Source organism: Pongo pygmaeus, chromosome 19, assembly GCF_028885625.2.
Source record: "Pongo pygmaeus isolate AG05252 chromosome 19, NHGRI_mPonPyg2-v2.0_pri, whole genome shotgun sequence".
Taxonomy (NCBI): domain Eukaryota; kingdom Metazoa; phylum Chordata; class Mammalia; order Primates; family Hominidae; genus Pongo; species Pongo pygmaeus.
In genome coordinates this window covers 74218745-74240208 of record NC_072392.2, presented here as the reverse complement: position 1 = coordinate 74240208, position 21464 = coordinate 74218745, and the positions used below count along the sequence as shown (strand labels likewise).

Below are 21464 nucleotides of genomic sequence, written 5' to 3'. Positions count from 1 at the left end.
TGTGTGTGTGTGTGTGTGTGTGTGTGTGTCTACATATATATATATATACACACATATATATATGTGTGTATATATATATATACACACATACACATCAAAAGAAAATTATGGGCCTAGAAGAATTAAAATCACCCAAGTCAGACATAATGTGTATGTATGCGTGTGTATGTGTGTGTGTATATATATATAGAAACATATATATATACACACACATATATATGTGTGTATATTTATATACATGTGTATATTTATATATGTGTGTATATTTATATATGTGTGTGTATATATATGTGTGTGTATATACATATAGCAGGGACACCGGGTCCTTTACCTTAGGTTGGCAAGTAAACCTTATAAATAGAGGAGATGACTCAATGTGACTGTTAAAGCCAGAAAGACAGGAAGGAAAAGTCAGAAGGAAAATCAGCTCCTCAGAGCAGACAGCAGAGGGACCTGAACTTAGTATAGCTGATCTCTGTAGCCAGTTTCCCCTAAAGGCCCTGAAACTGAGTTTTGGAGTGCTGTTTCTCCAGAAAAAGAAACATCAGTAATTCATGACTTAGATGTCCACCTTAAAAACAATGAGAACACATGGACACAGGAAGGGGAACATCACACTCTGGGGACTGTTGTGGGGTGGGGGGAGAGGGGAGGGATAGCATTAGGAGATATACCTAATGCTAAACAACGAGTTAATGGGTGCAGCACACCAGCATGGCACATGTATACATATGTAAATAACCTGCACATTGTGCACATGTACCCTGAAACTTAAAGTATAATAATAATAAAAATAATTAATTAAAAAAAATTCTGCTTTCCCCATCAGAATGTCTAGAAAACAGGTCATGATTCATCGTATGGAAGGTGGCAAGGAATATATCCTAATAGTATTTGTGTTTTCATGCCACTGGCCACCTGTTTCACATTCAAACCTTCATTGCCCACTTGATCTATTACAAACATGCCATGAGATTAAAGCACAGCTTTCTCCTCCTCAGTCACCAAAAGAAAATTACGGGCCTAGAAGAATTAAAATCACCCAAGGTCAGACATAATGTATTAAGGAAAATGAGGCTGCAGCACATGGTACCTACAGGCAGATGTCACATGGCAGCTCAAGGAGGAAGCTACAGCAAGAGGCACACAAGAGGTTGTTCAAGAAGAGCTGACCTGAGGAATCCTAACACACCAGGGGAAGGAAATAATGCTTTTCTCCATGTTGACAAATTTAAGCAGAGAAACAAACTTGCCTAATTTGATAATTGCCTACTTATCAGGACAAACAATAACAAGGAAAGAGTGCTGCATCTGATGACATCAGGCCTTAGCAGGGTATAAAAGAGGATCTGGGGCAAGGAGACTTCCAAACCTTCCAAGCCCTCCTTCCTAGAAAGCCACCCAGAACCTCCACCCTCTGACACCATGGTCAACTCCTGTTGCGGTTCTGTGTGCTCTGACCAGGACTGTGGCCTAGAGAACTGCTGCTGTCCCAGCTGCTGCCAGACCACCTGCTGCCACCCCAGCTGCTGTGTGTCCAGCTGCTGCAGACCCCAGTGCTGCCAGTCTGTGTGCTGCCAGCCCACATGTTGCAGACCCCAGTGCTGCCAGACTACCTGCTGTAGGACTACCTGCTGTAGGACCACCTGCTGCCGCCCCAGCTGCTGCAGGCCCCAGTGCTGCCAGTCTGTGTGCTGCCAGCCCACCTGCTGCCACCCCAGCTACTGTGTGTCCAGCTGCTGCAGACCCCAGTGCTGCCAGACCACCTGCTGCAGGACCACCTGCAGCCACCCCAGCTGCTGTGTGTCCAGCTGCTACAGGCCCCATTGTGGCCAGTCTCTGTGCCACTAGCCCATCTGCTGGCAAACCACCTGCTACAGGACCACCTGCTGCCACCCCAGCTATTGCATTTCCAGCTGCTACCAGCCTTCCTGCAGTATCTCTAGCAGCAGTAGCTCCTCCTGCTGTGACTTCACCTGCTGCAGGCCCTCCTGCTGCATCTCCAGTTGCTGTCACCCCAGCTGCTGCCAGACCACCTGCTGCAGAACCCAATGTTTCAACCCAACTGCTGTGTGTCCAGTTGCTGCCGCCCCAACTGCTGCCAGACCACGTCCTGCTGCCCCACCTTCTCTAGTGCTTCTTGCTGCTGAGGCTGTCATCTGGACTCACCTGTTTCTCATCAACCAGCAGTCTTGATGTAGCTCACCTATGAGCTGAGTTATGGGAAGCTAGTTGGAAAACTTCAGTTCCAACCAATTCTTAGATTGAATCTGGCCTCCAAATATATGCTCCCCCCACATTTTACCTCTCTACCAAATGAACATAAGTTGTAATTTGCTCTGAAATCTGTCAACTATCTTAATTGAAATATTTGCTCTCTGCCATAATTTCTCATATGGAGCTATTCCATTTTAAACAAATATTTATCTAAATAAACCTTAAATAAATTTTCAGGCATAGAAATATACAGATACTGTGTCTCATTATTTTTCTTTTTTGAGTGTGGTCATTACCAGTCAATTTTTCTGTTGTTCTTCTCTGCAGAATGTAATTTCAGGGGCACGCTGAAATTTCCTCAGCACGCTTTATTCTAATATACAATGGTGGTTTCTTAGAACAAGCACCTGGAACTCTCTTGAAGAGTTTCTCTAGCCAAGCAGAAAGCTCTGAACTGTAGAGTTAAAGCCTCTCGGAACAGTACTCAACAAATGAGTGAGGGCTGGTGAACACATGCTTTAGTTATTTCTCCTCCAGTTGGGAGCATGTTGTACCAGCCTGTCAGAGGTCCTCAGAGACACCAAATTCTAGCTGCCTACAGGGCTATTCTGATCATTAACTCATCTTGTATTCACTGCCCTCCCTTTCCTGGAGCATTTTTCGTGTTCCATACAGCACTTCTTGGGACCACCTCCCAAATATACTCCTGGGTCTGCTCCAGTGGGTACCCAACCTAAGACACCAGTGTTCCTAACCTCAGTATTAGTGCCCTTCAAAACATTTTCCTTCTTTATTGATATATAACAGATGCACATATAAAATTTTGATACATCCATATAATTTGTAAAGATCCAATCAGGGTAATTGGATTATCCATCACAATTTATCTTTTCTTTATGCTAAGACCATCTGAATTATTCTTTTGTAGCTACTTTGAAATGTTTAATAGATTATTGTTAACTATAGTCATCCTGCAGTTATATTGAATACTAGGTCATATTTTTCTCTCAAACTTATATTTGTACCCATCAATCCACCTCTTCATTTCCCACAGGCACCCTCCTCTGACTCTGATAACCAGCAATCTATTCTTTATCTTCATGAGTTCCATTCCATTAGCAATTTGTCTTTCTGTGCTTGGCCTATTTCAGTAACATAATTAAATCATTTTTATACAATATCAGTGGTTACCCTGGTGTCACGGTCAACTCTTGAGTATGCTGTCTACTAAATAGGTAAATGTTCTAAATATTTTTCTTCTTCTTCCTCTTCTTCTTCCTCCTCCTCCTCCTCCTCCTCCTCTTCTTCTTCTTCCTCCTCCTCCTCCTCCTCCTCTTCTTCTTCTTCCTCTTCCTCTTCCTCTTCTTCTTCTTCTTCTTCTTCTTCTTCTTCTTCTTCTTCTTCTTCTTCTTCTTCTTCTTTTCTTCTTCTTCTTCTTCTTCCTCTTCTTTCTTCTTCTTCTTCCCAGTTTTGGCAGAGTTATCTCTGGACTAGTTGTCTTTAATCTCTCTCTCTCTTTTTTTTTTTTTTTTGAGATGGAGTCTTGCTCTGTCACCCAGGCTGGAGGGCAGTGGTGCCATCTCAGCTCACTGCAACATCCACCTCCCAGGTTCAAGCGATTTTCCCACCTCAGCCTCTCAAGTAGCTGGAATTACAGGTATGTGCCACCACATCCAGCTAATTTTTGTATTTTTAGTGGAGACAGTGTTTCACCATGTTGGCCAGGCTGGCCTCGAACTCCTGACCTCAAGTGATCCATCTGCCTCAGCCTCCAAAAGTGCTGGGATTACAGGCATGAGCCATCACACCCAGTCTTCAATCTCTTTTTCTTCCACACTATTATATCTGAAGGATAAGGCAGAATTGCCACGCTAGTAACGTTTATTCTAAAAGAAACTGTGTTTAAGAGGTGTGCTAAGTTGGATTCACTCAAAATAGAACCAGAAACAAGGATTCTTGGATGAGTAATTTACAAGAAAATACTCTCAGGATAAATCAGTAAGAAACTGGGAAGCAGAATAGAGGAGTTTAAAAACCTAAGGCAGAATATGATTTTTGTTGAATTATTTTCTCTTCTGACCCCACAGGAAGCTCTAGAGTGTGATTAGTATCACAGAGCCATCTTTCTGAGAGACAAGGTGGTTGGAATTTTGCACTCAGACATCAGTTACCACTGGCTATGGGTCAACCCGTGGGAGAGGAAGAAGATTCATAGACGGTCCAATCCTCCAGATGACAATAAACATGATATATCACATTAATAGAATGAAGGACAAAAAGCATATGATCACTTAAGTAGATGCAAAAAAAAGCATTTTACAAAATCCAAAATCTTTTTATGAAAAAACTCACAGCAAATTAGGTATAGAGGGAATGTACCTCAACATAATCATGGTCACATATGACAAATCCATAGCTGACATCACACTGAATAGGGAAAAACTGAAAGCATTCTCCCTAAGAACTGGAACAAGACTAGGATGACAACTTTCACCACTCCTATTCAACATAGTACTGGAAGCCCTAGCCAGAGCAATCAAGCAAGAGAAAGAGATAAACAGCATTCAAATTTGAAAACAGAAAGTCAAATTATTTCTGTTTGCTGAATGAAATTGGACCCCTTTCTCTCACCATGTACAAAAATAAACTCAAGATGGATCAAAGACTTACATGTAAAATATGAAATTATAAAAATACCAGAAGAAAACCTAGGAAAAACTCTTCTGGACCTTGATCTAGCCAAAGAATTCATGACTAAGATCTCAAAAGCACAGGTAACAAAAGCAAAAATTGGCAGACGGGACTTACTTAAACTAAAAAGCTTCACACAGTAAAAGATGACATGATCTTATATCTAGAAAACCCTAAAGGCTCCACCAAAAAACTCTTGGATTTGATAAGCGAATTCAGTAAAGTTTCAGAATACGAAATCAACAAACAAAAATCAGTAGCATTTGTATACACCAATAATGATCCAGCTGAACACCAAATCAAGAACGCAATCTCATTTACAGTAGCTACAAAAATACTTTTTTTTTTTTTTTTTTTTTTTTTTTTTTTGAGACGGAGTCTCACTCTGTCGCCTGGGCTGGAGTGCAGTGGTGCGATTTCGGCTCACTGCAAGCTCCGCCTCCTGGGTTCACGCCATTCTCCTGCCTCAGCCTCCCAAGTAGCTGGGACTACAGGCGCCCACCACTACGCCTGGCTAACTTTTTGTATTTTTAGTAGAGACGGGGTTTCACCGTGGTCTCGATCTCCTGACCTTGTGATCCGCCCGCCTCAGCCTCCCAAAGTGCTGGGATTACAGGCGTGAGCCACCGTGCCCAGCCACAAAAATACTTAAGAATATATTTATCGAATGAAGTGAAAGATACCTGCAAGGAAAACTACAAAACACTGACAAAAGAAATTGTAGATAACACAAACAAATGGGAAACATCTCATTCTCATGGATGAGAAGAATTAATGCTGTTAAAATGACCACACTGCCCAAAGCAGTCTACAGACTCAATGCAATTCCTACTGAAATACTAATGTCATTTTTAATGGAATTAGGGAAAAAAAATCCTAAAATTGATAGGAAAGTGAAAAAGAGCCCAAGTAGCTAAAGCAATCCGAAGGGGGGAAAAGAAGCGGGAGGCATTACATTACCTGTTCTCAAATTATATTAAAAGCCTATAATAAGCAAAACAGCATGGTTTGGGGTTAAAAATAGACACATAGATGAGTGGAACAGAATAGAGAACCCAGAAGTATAGCCACATACTTATAGCAAATTGATTTTTGACAAAGTTGATAAGAACATACACAGGAAAGGAAATCCTATTCAATAAATAAATGATGCTGGGTACATTGGATTGCCTTTGCAGAAGAATGAAACCGGATCCCTATCTCTCACTATGTACAAAAATCAACTCAAGATGCATTAAAGGCTTAAATGTAAGACATGAAGCTATAAAAAATACTGGAAGAGGCCGGGTGTGGTGGCTCATGCCTGTAATCCCAGCACTTTGGGAGGCTGAGGGGGGGTGGATTTCTTGAGGTCAGGAGTTCAAGACCAGCCTGACCAACATGGTGAAACCCTGCCTCTACTAAAAATACAAAAATTAGCCAGGCATGGTGATGGGTGCCTGTAATCCCAGCTACTCCAGAGGTTGAGGCAGGAGAATCGCTTGAACCTGGGAGGCAGAGGTTGCAGTGAGCCGAGATCAAGCCATTGCACTCCAGACCGGGCGACAGAGTGAGACTCCATCTCAAAAAAAAGAAAGAAATATACTAGAAGAAAGCCTAAGGAAAACTCTTCTGGACATTGGTCTAGCCAAAAAACTAATGACTACGCCCTCTAAAGCACAGGCAACAAAACAGAAAATAGGCAAATAAGACTTATCTAAACTAAAAAGTTTGTGCACTGTAAGAATTAAAGAAAAAGGAAAGAAACATGAAAGATGACTTGCCAGTTAAGACAGGTTTATTTTAGAGAAAACAAACCTAAGAGCGGTGTTTGGCCAAGTTAGGTTGGAGGCACACTCTTTTACAGACTAAGAGTTTTTAGGGATTTAGGGTGGGAGAGTTTATTAGAGGCTTGGACTGCTTCTGTGTCTCTTTGTTGTGCTTATCTGGGAGGGAGAGTTGTGTGTCTATTCCCTTGCAGGCATAGCCCCTGAGTCTGCTTTTAACTTCCCTATCTTAGTGCACGTGAAGGGAAAGGAAAGTGCTTATTAAGGCCCACTCTTTTACTGGGGACCGTTGTATGAGGGTGAAGTTTGGCAGTTACCCAAGAGACTTTCCCCCTGCTTCCCTCTGTGCCCGAGCTATCTTATCTGTTTTACTGTCTGCTGTTTCTGGCTGCTTGTAGTTAGAAGAGAAGTGATTTCCTTGAAATGCATGAGGCTAGAAAGGGAGCTGCAACTTCAAGTGGCAGTGTTTGTCCAAAATGACGGTGCTCCTGGTCTGTCATGCACAGCAAAAGACATAATCCACAGAGTGAACAGGCAACCTGCAGAATGGGAGAAAATATCTGCAAACTATCCATCCAACAGGGGACTAATATCCAGAATTTACAAGGAACTCTAACAACAAAAACATCACAAATAATTCCATTGAAAAGGGGAAAAGGACATGAATAGACATTTTTCAAAAGAAGACATACAAATGGCCAATAAGCATTTGAAATAATGCTCTTCATCACTAATCATTAAACAAATGCAAATTAAAACCACAGTGAGAGATCATCTTATACCAGTAAGAATGGCTGTTATCAAAAAGAAATAACAAATGTTGATGAAGATAGAGCTGAAAGGGAACCTATAAACAGTTGTTGAGAATGTAAATTAGTGCAACCTCTATGGAAAACGGTATGGAGATTTCTCAAAGAACTAAAACTAGAACTACCATTTGATCCAGCAATCCCATGACTGAGTGTCTACCTGAAGGAAAAGAAATCATTATACCAAAAATATACCTGCACACATATGTTTATCACACCACTATTTATAGTAGCAAACATATAGAATCAACCTAAATGTCCATCAATGGATGAGTGGATAAAGAAAATGTGCTATATATAAACAATGGAATACTCTTCAGCCATAAAACGTAATGAAACCATGTCTTTTGCAGAAACATGGATGGAACTGGAGGCCATTATCTTAAATGAAACAACTCAGACATAGAAAAACAAATACTGCATGTTCTCAGTCACAGTGGGGCCAAATGATGCGTACACATAGGCGTAGAGTGTGGAATGAGAGACAATGGAGAGTCTGAAGGGCAGGGGTGTAGGAGGGGGATGGATGATGAGAAATTACTTGATGGGTAGAATCCACATTATTTCAGTGATGGATACTCTAAACGTCCTGACTCGACCATTATGCAATATATCCATGTAACAAAATTATACATTTACACGAATAAAATATCTTAAAAATATCTGAATTGGAAAGGAAGAAGTTAAATTGTTTCTATTTGCAGATGACATGATCTTATATGTAGAAAACCCTAAAGACTCCACTGAGAAACTGTGAGAACTAATAAACAAATTCAGTAAGGTTGCAGAGTATAAAATCAACATACAAAACCCAGTAGGTTTTCTATACACTAATAGCAAACTAACTGAAAAAAAAAATCAAGAAAACTATTTCATTTACAATAGTTACAATAAAATAAAATACTTAGGAACAAGTTTAACCAAGGAAGTGAGGATATCTACACTGAAAACTGTAAAACACAGATGAAAGAAATTTACGAAAACACAAATAAATGGAATAATATCCTGTGTTTATGAACTGAAAGAATATTGTCCAAATATTATTAAAGCAATCTACAGATCTCACGCAATCCCTATAAATATACCAATGACATTCCTCACAGAAATGTTTTTAAAAACTTCTAAAATTTGTATAGAACCACAAAATACCAAAGTGATCTTGGACACTAAGAATATAGCTAGAAGCACCACACTCCCTGACTTCAAAATAAACCACAACACTGCAGTAACCAAAATACCATCATTCTGACATAAAAACAGACACACAGACCAATGGAATGGAATAGAGAGACCAGAAATAAAGTCACTCATTTATAGCCAATTGATTTTCAACAAAGATGCCAAGAATGGGGGAAGGACAGTTTCTTCAATAAATTGTGTTAGGAAAACTGGGTATCCACATGCAGAAGAATGAAATTAGTCCCTTATTTCTTACAGTATAAAAAATCAGTTCAAATGGGTTAATGGCTTGAATGTTAGATCAGAAGCTATGAAATTTTTGGAAGAAAGCATGGGGGAAAGATTCATGACATTGGTCTTGACAATGACTTTTTGAATATGACCTCAAAAGCACAGGCGAAAGAAAAATTAGATGACCGAGATTACATCAAACTAAAAAGCTTCCACACAGCAAAGGAAATCACAAAAAGAGTCAAGAGATAACCTACAGAATTGGAGAAAATATTTATAAAGTACATATCTCATAAGGGGTTAACATCCAAAGTATAAAAGGAGCCCAAACAGCTCACAAGCAAGAAAACAAAAACCTGATTAAAAATGGGCAAAAGACCTGACTAGACATTTCTCAAAAGAAGACATACAAATGGCTAACAGGTTTGTGAAAAAGTACTCAACATTACTAATCATTAGGGAAATACAAATCAAAAGCACATGGAGATATCACCTTACTCCTGTTAGAATGGCTATCATCAAAAAGATGAAAGATGACAAGTATTGGCAAGGATGTGAAAAAAACTCCCTTGTACACTGGTGGTGGGAATGTAAATTAGTTCAGCCATTATGGAAAACAATATAAGGGTTCCTCAAAAAATTAAAACTGGAATTACCACATGATCCAGCAATCCACTTCTGGGTACCTTATGTATCTAAAGGAAATGAACTCAGTATGTTGAAGAAACAACTGCATGTCCAGATTTATTGCAGCACTATTCACAATTGCCAAGATATGCACACAATGCAAGTGTCCACCAACGAGTAGGTGGATAAAGGAAATGCATTATATACTCAGTGCAATACTATTTGGCCGTAAAAAGAAGGAAGTTCTGTCATTTGTGACAACATGGATACATCTCGAGGAAATTATGCTAAGTGAAGTAAATCAGTCATAGAAAGACAGATAGCACATGATCTCACTCACATGATCGCACTCAAAAAAGTTGATATCATAGAAGTAGAGTAGAGAATGAAGATAACCAGAGGCTAGGGGTGGCTAGGGAGTCAGGGACTTGAGGAGATACTGGTCAAAAGATATATAATTGCAGCTGAACAGGAGGAATCAGTTCAAGAGGTCTACTCTATAGCATGGTGACTATAGTTAATGATGATATATTGTACATATTGTACTCTTGAAAAATTCTAAGAATGGATATTAAGTGTTCTCACTGCAAAAAAATGATAGGTATGAGAGGTAATGCACTTATTAGCTAGATTTAACCCTTCCACAATGTATATATGCTTCAAAATATTATGTTGTACATGGTAAATACAATATTATATGTCAATCTGAAAAATAACTAATTGTTTTTAATTTCACTGAGCTTGAGCTCTTTCTATATTAAGCACATCATGCAAGACACAGTAGTGGGGGTAGATAGATTCTTAAAAGTATTATACAGGTGTTACACACTGTTAGGGAGCCTCTGTGAAATACAGACAGCCTCTCCTCGGACTGTTTGTTACAGCTATATGTAAATCTACAATTATCTCAAATTTCTTTTTTAAAAAGTGAAAACACACAGCTGCATTATGTTAACAGACAGTTAGAGGCATTTAAAAAAAACCAATGAGTTATGGAATAAAAATGGGACTATGTTTTCCAGAATCTAATAGATTAGCTGGAGAGACATGACACAAAATATAGGAGAGCAAAGTATCAACTTAAGAAACTGACCTATTAGTAACACCAAGTATAAAAATTTAAGGATATAGAACATGACACAAAATTTGAAACATCCAGGGAAACCCATTTCTTTATTATTATTATTATTATTATTATTATTATTATTATTATACTTTAGGCTCTATGGTACATGTGCGCAACGTACAGGTAAGTTACATATGTATACATGTGCCATGCTGGTGCGCTGCACCCACCAACTCGTCATCTTCAGAGTGAACAGGCAACCCATTTCAATAATGTAGAGGTCACCAAGGCCACACACAGGTATTGCTGTCCCTTTGCTTATTGCTTAATAATGACTCACAGACTAGGAATGCCACACTGAGCAGATGGGCTTTCCTTGCTATTGGTCATAGAGGGAATGCATAACTGGAAGTGTGGCTGACCAAATCCCATTTTGGTAGAGGGTACCTGAAGCGAGAGTGAGAAATGCAATTCCAAATGCAGGGAATCACATGAACAGCCCTCTGTGGAGGAAGAGGAAGAGAATGTGGTCTAGAAGATGCTACCAAGGTGTGAATCATGAGAGAAGGCAGATGTGATAGATCTTATTACATCCGGACAAGAAAATTTTGTTTTCAACAAGTTTAAACCATTAAATGGGCAAACATTATTGTGTAATCTGATAATCACTTAGTTATTAAGTAAACAAAAACAAGGAAAATGTGGTACCAACAGGACAGCTGGGCAGTATATAAGAGGCTGTGGCCCAAGGATTCTTCCAAACTTGAGAACCTCATTCTTCTAGAAATCCACCCAAAACCTCCACCCTCTGACACCATGGTCAGCTCCTGTTGTGGTTCTGTCAGCTCTGAGCAGAGCTGTGGCCTGGAGAACTGCTGCCGCCCCAGCTGCTGCCAGACCACCTGCTGCAGGACCACCTGCTGCCGCCCCAGCTGCTGTGTGTCCAGCTGCTGCAGGCCCCAGTGCTGCCAGTCTGTGTGCTACCAGCCCACCTGCTGCCGCCCTAGCTGCTGCATCTCCAGCTGCTGCCGCCCCTCTTGCTGTGAATCCAGCTGCTGCCGCCCGAGCTGCTGCATCTCCAGCTGCTGTCGCCCCAGCTGCTGTGTGTCCAGGTGCTGCAGGCCCCAGTGCTGCCAGTCTGTGTGCTGCCAGCCCACCTGCTGCCGCCCCAGCTGCTGCATCTCCAGCTGCTGTCGCCCCAGCTGCTGTGTGTCCAGGTGCTACAGGCCCCAGTGCTGCCAGTCTGTGTGCTGCCAGCCCACCTGCTGCCGCCCCAGCTGCTGCATCTCCAGCTGCTGCCGCCCCTCTTGCTGTGAATACAGCTGCTGCCGCCCCTGCTGCTGTCGCCCCTGCTGCTGCCTGCGTCCAGTCTGTGGCTGAGTCTCCTGCCACACCACTTGCTACAACCCAACCTGTGTCATCTCCACCTGCCCCTGCCCCTTGTGCTGTGCCTCCTCTTGCTGCTAATGTCTCCTTGTGATATTTGTCATACTATGAATGTCTTCATTAGTCATATAAAATGCACTGTAGCCAGCCAGCCACTGGAAAAATGAACACTTCCCTGCCATTTTGTCTCATGTGGCATTCAGAGTGGACATTCAGCTCTTCTAGGAAATGACAGACAAACACATTCATTAAAATATGTTATGCCAGGCCCCAATGCAGTCATTTTTAGATGAAAAGTGTCTTCATTCGAAGGGGACACTAACTGTAATGATCTCATATAATATTGTTTTCATGTATTAATAAACAGCCACTTCCCTAATATTGAAATCTTCTGATTTGTTAGTGATTTCATTGTGCCTGTGTGTGTGTGTGTGTGTGTGTGTCTTTACCTGTCAGTTCACATCAAGGGCCATCTCTCTTCAAATGCAGGAGAGCATGTTTAAGAGCCTGGGCTCTTGATTCATGTTACCTGTATTTGGAATCACGACTCCCCTAGGTATATGTTGTGTGGCATGGGGCAAGTTTTTTAACCTCCTCAGGCCTCAGTTTTCTTTCTCTGTGAATAGAGATAATGCATTACATTCTTTAAATGTTAAGAGACATAACCTGTGTAATATACTCACCACAGGGCCTGGTACATAATGCAGTATAGGCTCTTAATGGATACAGTTTCTGGCCAACTGTGGTGGCTCACATCTGCAATCCCAGCACTTTGGGAGGCTGAGTGGGTGGATCACTTGAGGCCAGGAATTCGAGACCAGTGTGGGCAACATGGTGAAATCCCTTCTCTACTGAAAGTACAAAAATTAGTTGGGTGTGGTGGTGCACACCTGTAGTCCCAGCTACTTGGGAGGCTGAAGCAGGTGAATCACTTGAACCCAGGAGGAGGAGGTTGCAGTGAGCCGAGATCATGTCACTGCACTCCAGCCTGGGTGACAGAGCAACTCTGTCTCAATAAATAAATAAATAAATACAATTTCTGCTGTTACTATGATTGAAACACTACCCTGGGCTAGAATAATATCTTAGCATAATTTTCTTTTTGACAGAACAGCAAGAAAATTTGTATCATTGTTGCACTGTCTTCTACAACTCAAAATTAAGTTTTGGTATATGCCTCAAATGTCCCTTAAAAACTCCAGCAAGTTGAACAGCATGAAGTCATCTACATTTTGTCTGACTGTATTTCTACTTCCAGTATGTTCCATTATTGGTTGTGGAAATTTTGAGTGTTCTCCCTAGCTCAAGTACTTTTTTCTTATTTCCTTACTTCCCCCTCCCTCCCCTTCTAATCCCTTTACCTTCCCTCCACCTCCCCTCCCCTTGCCTGCCTGCCTGCCTGCCTGCCTGCCTGCCTTCTTTCCTTCCTTCCTTCCTTCCTTCCTTCCTTCCTTCCTTCCTTCCTTCCTTCCTTCCTTCCTTCCTTCCTTCCTCCCTCACTCCTTCCTTCCTTCCTTTTTTCCTCTCTTAACATAAAATGATCTTTCAGAATACAGTGTACCTTCTAAGTCAAGATTTCGGGAAATTTATGACATCCATGGCAGCTTTCTCATAAAAGTTTTACATCTTTTAATTAATAGATGCTCAAAGTCTTAGTATTTCCAGACTGAAACTCCTTTATAATTTTAGCCCCTAATGTTACTGAGGTTTTTTCATTTTCTTGATGGTTTTACTCCTTTGTTTTGGGCTTTAATCACCTTGCTTTGTCTTAAGAGAACATGGGTGGTATTTTTCCTTGAGACTCAGTTTTCTCATCACCAAAACTCAAATAAGTGTTATTCTATGTAGATGAAAAAAATGTGTCACAATATGTGCAATATATCTTATTTATATAAATATAAGGGTTTATATTTCAGCTAATAATCCAAAGTATATTAAAACTGCTTTAAATCCAAAATTTCTACAAATCAGAATTTTATTTATTAGCTGTGTTATAGTTCCAAAGAAATGTAACTAAGAGCTAATTAGTATTTCTGAAATGTAAAAATAAAGAAGTTCTAAGTTGTCAAGAGACTACATGAATAGAAGTTAACATTACGTGGGCTTCACTCCAGCCTAAGTTAGGCGTTATGGTCTTAGCATATCATAAAAATGCCTTGCAGACACTTTCAGCTTCAGCCTTTTCCATTCACTCAAAATTATTCTACAGAGTACAGACTTGTCATTTCATACATCAGAATTAATAAACCTTTTATCCTCTCATATGTTCTTCTTTGACAACAGCTCATTACAGGATGCAGGCTTTGGTTTTAACATTATGCTTTATTAGCTAGAGTGAAATCAAAGACTATAGGTTTTATATGGTCTTTTCAGTATTAAAGTATATGAGGCTTGTAATTTCCTGTGTCTGCAAGAGCTGGGCCACAGCAGGAATGAGAAGACACAGTGTATCTGTGTAATAAAGACACTATTTGCAAAGGCGTAGCTAGAGTTCAGGGAAAGCAACAAGGGAAAGCTCAGTACCCAGGGCTCACAATAACAAGGAGCAGGTACCCCGGGTCTGAAGGCCTATGCAATAATTTGGGTGAAATGTCCCAAGGGTAGCATGTGAAACTTCTTAGGATAAGTATGCACAGATACTCAAGTACAGTAATTGGCTTTGGAGAGAGTTATGGTGCTCTGAAGGGTCCAAAGATGATATGGAAGACATTGTGGTGAAACCCAAGGTAGATAAAAATTTATGAATGGGAAAGTGTGACTGCAGTTATTATTCTGTGGTCACATCAGCTTTATCTAAATGCATAGTAGAGATGGATTTTAAGTGAATGAAACATTGACTTAGTTCATGTTTCATTCACTTCAAAGTCTCTCAGTATTATTTGCCCATGCTAAATATATAGCTTTGGAATTGCTCAAGCCTTTCTAGCTAGTAAAACTAAGCAAGATAGAACTCCAGAAGGGCAACAAGAGATGCCTGTTTTGATTAAAGAAGTAACTGAAATAAGAGTTTTAATTCCCATGAACTCCCTTATAACAGTCCCATCTGGCCAGCAAGTAAGGAAGAGGTTAATCGACAGGCTTGGTGATTAAACAAGTTGGTTCCACCAATCATTTCAGCTGCACCACCTAAGTCAGAATTTTACAGGAAACTCAACAAACCTAGTAAGACTCATACACCACTGCAGACTCAGCTAGTGTATTCTTTTCGATGCCAGTTTCAGAGGCCAGACAGGTGCAATTCACATTTTCATGGCAAGGAACCCAGTATACATATACCATTTTGCCACACAGATATATGACTTCACTAGCATACTGCCATAACCTATTAAGGCAGACTTGAACTTGATAAGCATTAGAAGCATGTTAATACCATACATTGATGACTGTGATACTAGCGCATGAAAAATTATTAGCGAATTGAAAATCAAGTCCAGAAATAGACTAACGTACATAAAAGAATTTATTATATGAAAAGGTGGCACTTTAACTCAGTAATGGAAAGATGTATTATTTAATAAACGATGCTGAGCCTTGGTCACATCTGATTATAAAACATTTAAACCTCATATTTTGTATCTGTATAGATTCCTAGTAGGTAAAATATTTTAAAATATAAAACATGAAACCTTGAAGTTAACAGAAATTATGGGATAATATTTATGTAAATTTATAACTGGAAAGGCCTTTTAAAATATGACTCATACCCAGGAGCTGTCAAAGAAAAAAATTCATAAATTTTACTGCACCAAAAGCAACATGAGGATAGAGAAAATTCCTTTCATTTCTGATTTTGCAGAGAGGTTGTGTGTATAGTGATTAAAAACATGGACCCAGTGCTGGGCTGGCTGAAATAAAATTACAGTTCCCCTGCTTACTGGCTTGAATCCCACCTGTGCCTTAAGTTTCTCGTCTGTAAAGGGAGGATTATAATAGAATTTACCATACTGGATTGTTGGGACTAGTAATTGAGCGAATATATGTAAAACAGTAGGACAATTGCAAAACATGTCATTTGTTATTTTGTTATTCCAGCATCCAGCAAAATTCTCAGTATACAATATTTAGAGAAGAAAGAAAAAGAAAGAAAGAAAGAAAGAAAGAGAAAGAAAGAAAGAAAGAAAGAAAGAAGAAGGAAGGAAGGAAAGAAAGAAAGAAAGAAAGAAAGAAAAGAAAGGAAGGAAGGAAGGAAAGAAGCAAGGAAGGAAGGGAGGGACAGGAATTCCGTAACACATTGGGTTTTTATTTTGCTTAAGTTTCTGAAAAGAACAAGTGTAGTTAGTGCATAATTGTGCCAACGATTCCATTCTAGTCTTTTAATGTAAATATTTCTTCCTTATCTCTAAATGGCTAGTTCTTTTTAAGTTCCTTTTTTAGGCACATCTTATCCTTTCTGATTTATTTATCCTTTAAAAATTTTAATTATTGGCTTTAAGTAGGTAGGGGGTATAAATTACATATATAGAAAATTATAGAATATGTAAACAATTAGTTCAATTGAAATATCTTTTATAACTTTTAGGAAGAACCCTTCTTATACCTCTATTTTCCATTTGTTCCAAGTCTCTACTGATTCTTTCAAAGAAAGAATTTAGTTATTTCATACATAAATTTATTATTTCATAATAAAGAGTAATTTATCTTTTTTATGCTCATGGCCATCACCTGATGATGAGAGTTCAAATTTTACTGTCTCACTTCAACTTTTTTCTTTTCGTTTCTTTTCTTTTTTTTTTTTTGAGATGGAGTCTCGCTCTGTTGCCCAGGCTGGGGTGCAGTGGCGTGATCTCTGCTCACCACAAGCTCTGCCTCCTGGGTTCATGCCATTTTCCTGCTTCAGCCTCCCAAGTAGCTGGGACTACAGGTGCTCACCACCATGCCCAGCTAATTTTTTTGTATTTTTAATAGAGACAGGGTTTCACCGTGTTACCCAGGATGGTCTTGATCTCCTGATCTCGTGATCCGCCTGCCTCGGCCTCCCAAAGTGCTGGGATTACAAGTGTGAGCCACCGCGTCCAGCCTCACTTCAATTTTTTAATGGCATCTCTTCCCAGAAATCCAGGAGTGTTTTGTCATTTCTAAAGGCAGATCAAAAATTAAAATAAATTGTGCATAGCATATATATTGAAAGCACTTTTGCCAAAATTATAACAGCAAGAAAATTATCACAGTGGAAGAGATCTGATTGAACAAACTCCTATCTTGCCTTTAACCTCCAAATTGCCCTGGGCTTGGGCCAAGCTAACCTGGGGGAAGAATTTAGTTTATAGTTTAAATGATAATATCCATTCCACAAAACTAAACCACCTTTGTAAAACTAATGAAAGTTCACCAGGTTAAGAGGATGAGAGGAGCCTGAGTTCTGCTAAGGTGTAGACATAAGCAATTACCAGCCACTATACCAGAGGTCGCAAGATTTGCAACTTCCCCAATTACTCCTGCAGATAACATCACTACTGTAAAACCTAAAATTAGATTTTTGAGACGTCTTTTCATGTTTTTGCATTTCTGACAATCAGTAGGCCCACCTGGACCTGTGACTCTTGACTCAACTGGTCCTGCCCCCACCGACCCCCGCTGCCTGAAGCAAACTCAGCTCACAAGGACCATGGTCCACAGCCCTACGACTGCATCCACAACAATCAACAGCACCCATTCCTTTGCTCACAAAACTATCCTTGAAAAACTCTAGCCTCCTAATTTTCAAGGAGGCTGATATGAATAATAACAAAGCTCTGGTCTCCTTTTTAGCTGGCTCTATGCACATTAAACTCTTTCTCTATTGCAATTCCCCTGTCTTGGTAAGTTTGCTCTATCTGGGCAGCAAGAACAATGAACCCACTGGGCGGTTACAATATCACCTAACATTCCTTCCTGAAGGCTTTTCATAGCTCCCCACCATTTCTTCCAGGATTTGAGGGTACCCACAATTTCTCCCACATGCTATCAATCCCAACTTCTCTCATTACTTCTCAAAACAGACCTTTCAGCATATCACTTTCACATCACAAGCCAGGGTCACGCGCAATCTCAGTTATGTGCTCCTTTTATATCCCCTTTCTCTTCACCTATTTGAATGGTTTGTATTCTCAAATGTCAGTGTGTCAGAAGCCTTGACAAAATCTTCATGCATTAAACATATGTTTCCTCATTCTATTTCAGGTTCTGTTATATAAAGATGAATAGATCATAGTCTATGCCCTAATGGAGTTTGTATTTTAGAAGGAGCCAATAGACAAATGAATTTCTGATAGAGAATCAGATGGTAGAGGCTGTGCATATATAAGGCACAACAGATGTGCAATGGAGGAAGGACCTTGCTTTGTGTGAGAACAAGAAAGATACTGGAGAAAAATGGCATTTGGACAGTAAAAAACAACTAGAAGAATGTTAAATTAAGAAAATAAAAAATATTTTACCCCAAAATATATTTTTTGACATATTTTAAGATGGCTGCCCCATGGCCAGCACACTAAAGTGGCCCTGCAAAGCTGTCTTTTGTGAAGGAAATTTGCATCTGTAGAGAATCTCCATTAATGCAGTCAGGCCTTCTCATTATAGGCCTTTCCTGGATCCAGAAGAGAATAACTGACTGTCTGACACCCTTAGAGTTCTGAAAAAAATCATTTACCATCTCTTTTCTCTGAGAGTTGCTACCTGTGAGATTTCATCCACATAACAAGACCCCCTTTGCTAGCCAAGCCTCTTTCTTTCTCCCTCCCATAATCTGTTGATATGGTTAGGCTTTGTGTCCCCACCCAAGTCTCATCTTGAACTGTAGTTCTCATAATCCCCACGTGTCATGGGAAGGACACAGGGGGAGGCAATTTAATCGTGGGGTCGGTTACCTTCATGTGATAGTGAGTTCTCATGAGACTTAATGGTTTTATAAGGGGCTTATCTTCCTTCTCCTCTGCATTTCTCCTTGCTCCCACGATGTGAAGAAGGACGTGTTTGCCTCCCCTTCTGCCACGATTGTAAGTTTCCTGAGGCTTCCCCAGCCATGGTGAACTGTGAGTCAATTAAACCTCTTTCCTTTGTAAATTACCCAGTCTTGGGTATTTCTTCATAGTAGCATGAGAATGGACCAATACACCTGCCTTGCCACTAAAACCTGTTTCCTGTTTTTGGCCATGCTTTGAGCCCTCATTCTTTCTGTGACCTCAAGATGATGTATAAACTTCTGTACCTCATTGAGGGGTTGAGTTTTCATTCTGAAGGCTCTTGGGTATATTTGTTACATAAATGTGTATGCCTTTTCTCCTACTAATCAATCCGCCTCAAGTCAGTGATTTTTCAGTGAGGAAAATCCTTCCTCCATTGCACTTCTGGGGTGCCTTATTTACACATGGGCTCTATCATCTCATTCTCCATCGGAAATTCATGTGTCTATTGGCTCCTTCTAGAATACAAACTCCACTAGGGCAGAGATCTCCAGGTTCTTCAGGCCCCACATAAGCTCACAAGAGACATCCCTTCATTCCTAGGAAGAGAAAATATCATGAAGGTAATTTGTTCTTTCCTTGAATAATTGCTTTTCCCTGAATGTCCATGGCACTAAAGAAGACCCTTTATTTAGAACCATAATCATGTGAGGATTTTATTTAAAAACTCTTTATGGGCCGGGCACGATGGCTCTCTCCTGTAATCCCAGCACTTTGGGAGGTCAAGGTGGGTGGATCACCTGAGGTCAGGAGTTTGAAATCAGCCTGGACAACATGGTGAAACCCCATCTCTACTAAAAATACAAAATTAACCGGGCATGGTGACGCATGGCTGTAATCCCAGATACTTGGGAGGCTGAGGCAGAAGAATTACTTGAACCTGGAAAGCGGAGGTTGCAGTGAGCTGAGATCGTGCCACTGCACTCCAGCCTGGGCAATAAGAGTGAAACTCCATCTCAAAAAATAAATACATAAATAAATAAAATAAAAACTTGTTATGAATGCAATTTCTGTGTAAATGTAACTGGACCCAGGTTCAGCTGTTTGCTGCTGGAAAGCCAACACATAAGAGGCAAGGGCTGGTGAAAGGAAAGTTAGTTCTAGTTGGAGAGCGAGTAAACCAAGAAGATAACCTTGCTTTGTGTGAGGCCAAGAAAGATATTGGAGAAAAATGGCGTTTGAACTAACTGGTAACGAATAACTAGAAGAATGCTAAGTGAAGGAAATAAAAACATTTCACCTCAAGATATATCGCATTGACATCCTTTAGCTAGTGAACTAGCATTCTAAAGTGCCATCTTAAATTTTAAAATTTTCCATAGGGTTTTGAAAGGGAAACTTGGCATGGGAGACATGCAGGGGTGGTGCAGCGTGCTGAGTCTTCATGTCTTGTTCCAATGGCCATCTTGGGTGTCCAGAGGTTTGGGAGGCATTATTTTGACTTCAGCCCAATGGTGGTGGACTAATTGTCCAAGATTCCCCCTAAGTGAGAGGATTCCTCAGGGCTCTGTGCCTGGTTTGTTTTAAGATTAGCCTCTGGAATTTCTTAAGCAAGAATATAATTAGATAAGATATTAGATAGTATTGCCAGAAGGGAGTGTGCAGAGAGGGAAGGAATGAAGAGGTGAGGGGGGAGGAAAGGAAGATAAAGTGGATGATTTTTAAAATTGAGGTCCACAGTTACATAAGTACCTGTAAGTTAAAGAATATATCTTTTATATTCCTCTCAATGCTTCTTAAAAAATCTTAGAAATAAGTGATACTAAAAAAACCCTGCTAGACATTTTAGCTCAAAATGTATGAAAAAGATTTTAACAAAATGTCAATAAAGCATAACCATTACACACTTGATATTCCAAAAGGCAGATCAAAAACTATGATCCACATTACTCTACCTCAGCCTGTAGGACACTTTTGAAGACAGACACACCTCAAGCCCAGATGATGCTTTGTTCCTTAGAAACAGTGAGTCACTACTAACTGTTTCAAGGTGCACCAGAGTGATGAGAATTAACACAGCTTGCAATGACCTAGGGATTTAGTTAGCTCAATGGCCACCCAGAATATGTACAATGAATCATAAGCTTCCTCATTTCTCACACTCAAAAACAGGAGCATACTTTCTTTTTTCCTGTCAGCATTCCAGCTGATTGACACATGCATTTCTCCACTAGAGATCTTAGCCCAATCAGAAGCTCTCCCAAAATGATATCAAGATGAGAAACAGAAAAGCTACAGTGGCCCTCCCATGTCACATGACACCCAGAGACTGAAGTCATGTGACACTGAAACCAAGGAAAGGAAAACAAGAGGTGACTCATGTGGGAACACCAGGGTGAGAAAAGGGAAATAATCGTTTTCTATATATTGGGATTTTTTACTAGAAAAACACAATAATATAATTTAGTAATTGCATTTGTGTCATATAAACAAAAACAAGGAAACAGTCTTCTCATAATCACAAACGCTCCTCAGCTGGGTATAAAAGGGGACATGCAGCAAGGAGACTCCCAAACTCACGAAACTCACTCTCCTGGAAACCCACCCAGAA

At 40.1% G+C, this 21464-nt stretch overlaps 1 protein-coding gene and 1 pseudogene across 5 annotated transcripts; both read left to right on the top strand.

Moving 5' to 3' along the window:
* The first annotated feature begins 1425 nt into the window (after positions 1 to 1425).
* Positions 1426 to 2150, top strand: LOC129017597 (keratin-associated protein 4-4-like; annotated as a pseudogene).
* Positions 2151 to 11402: 9252 nt separating this feature from the next.
* Positions 11403 to 11979, top strand: LOC129017384 (keratin-associated protein 4-6). Of its 5 annotated transcripts, none has more exons than XM_054457904.2 (2): positions 11403 to 11563; positions 11654 to 11979. In XM_054457904.2, exons 1-2 carry the CDS (start codon positions 11403 to 11405, stop codon positions 11964 to 11966), a joined length of 474 nt encoding a protein of 157 aa, XP_054313879.1. In that variant the 3' UTR covers positions 11967 to 11979. The 5 variants fall into 5 exon arrangements, with proteins under 5 accessions (XP_054313879.1, XP_054313877.1, XP_054313878.1 ...); XM_054457902.2 differs by having other exon boundaries at positions 11609 to 11979; XM_054457903.2 differs by having other exon boundaries at positions 11403 to 11698; positions 11774 to 11979.
* Positions 11980 to 21464: the final 9485 nt, after the last annotated feature.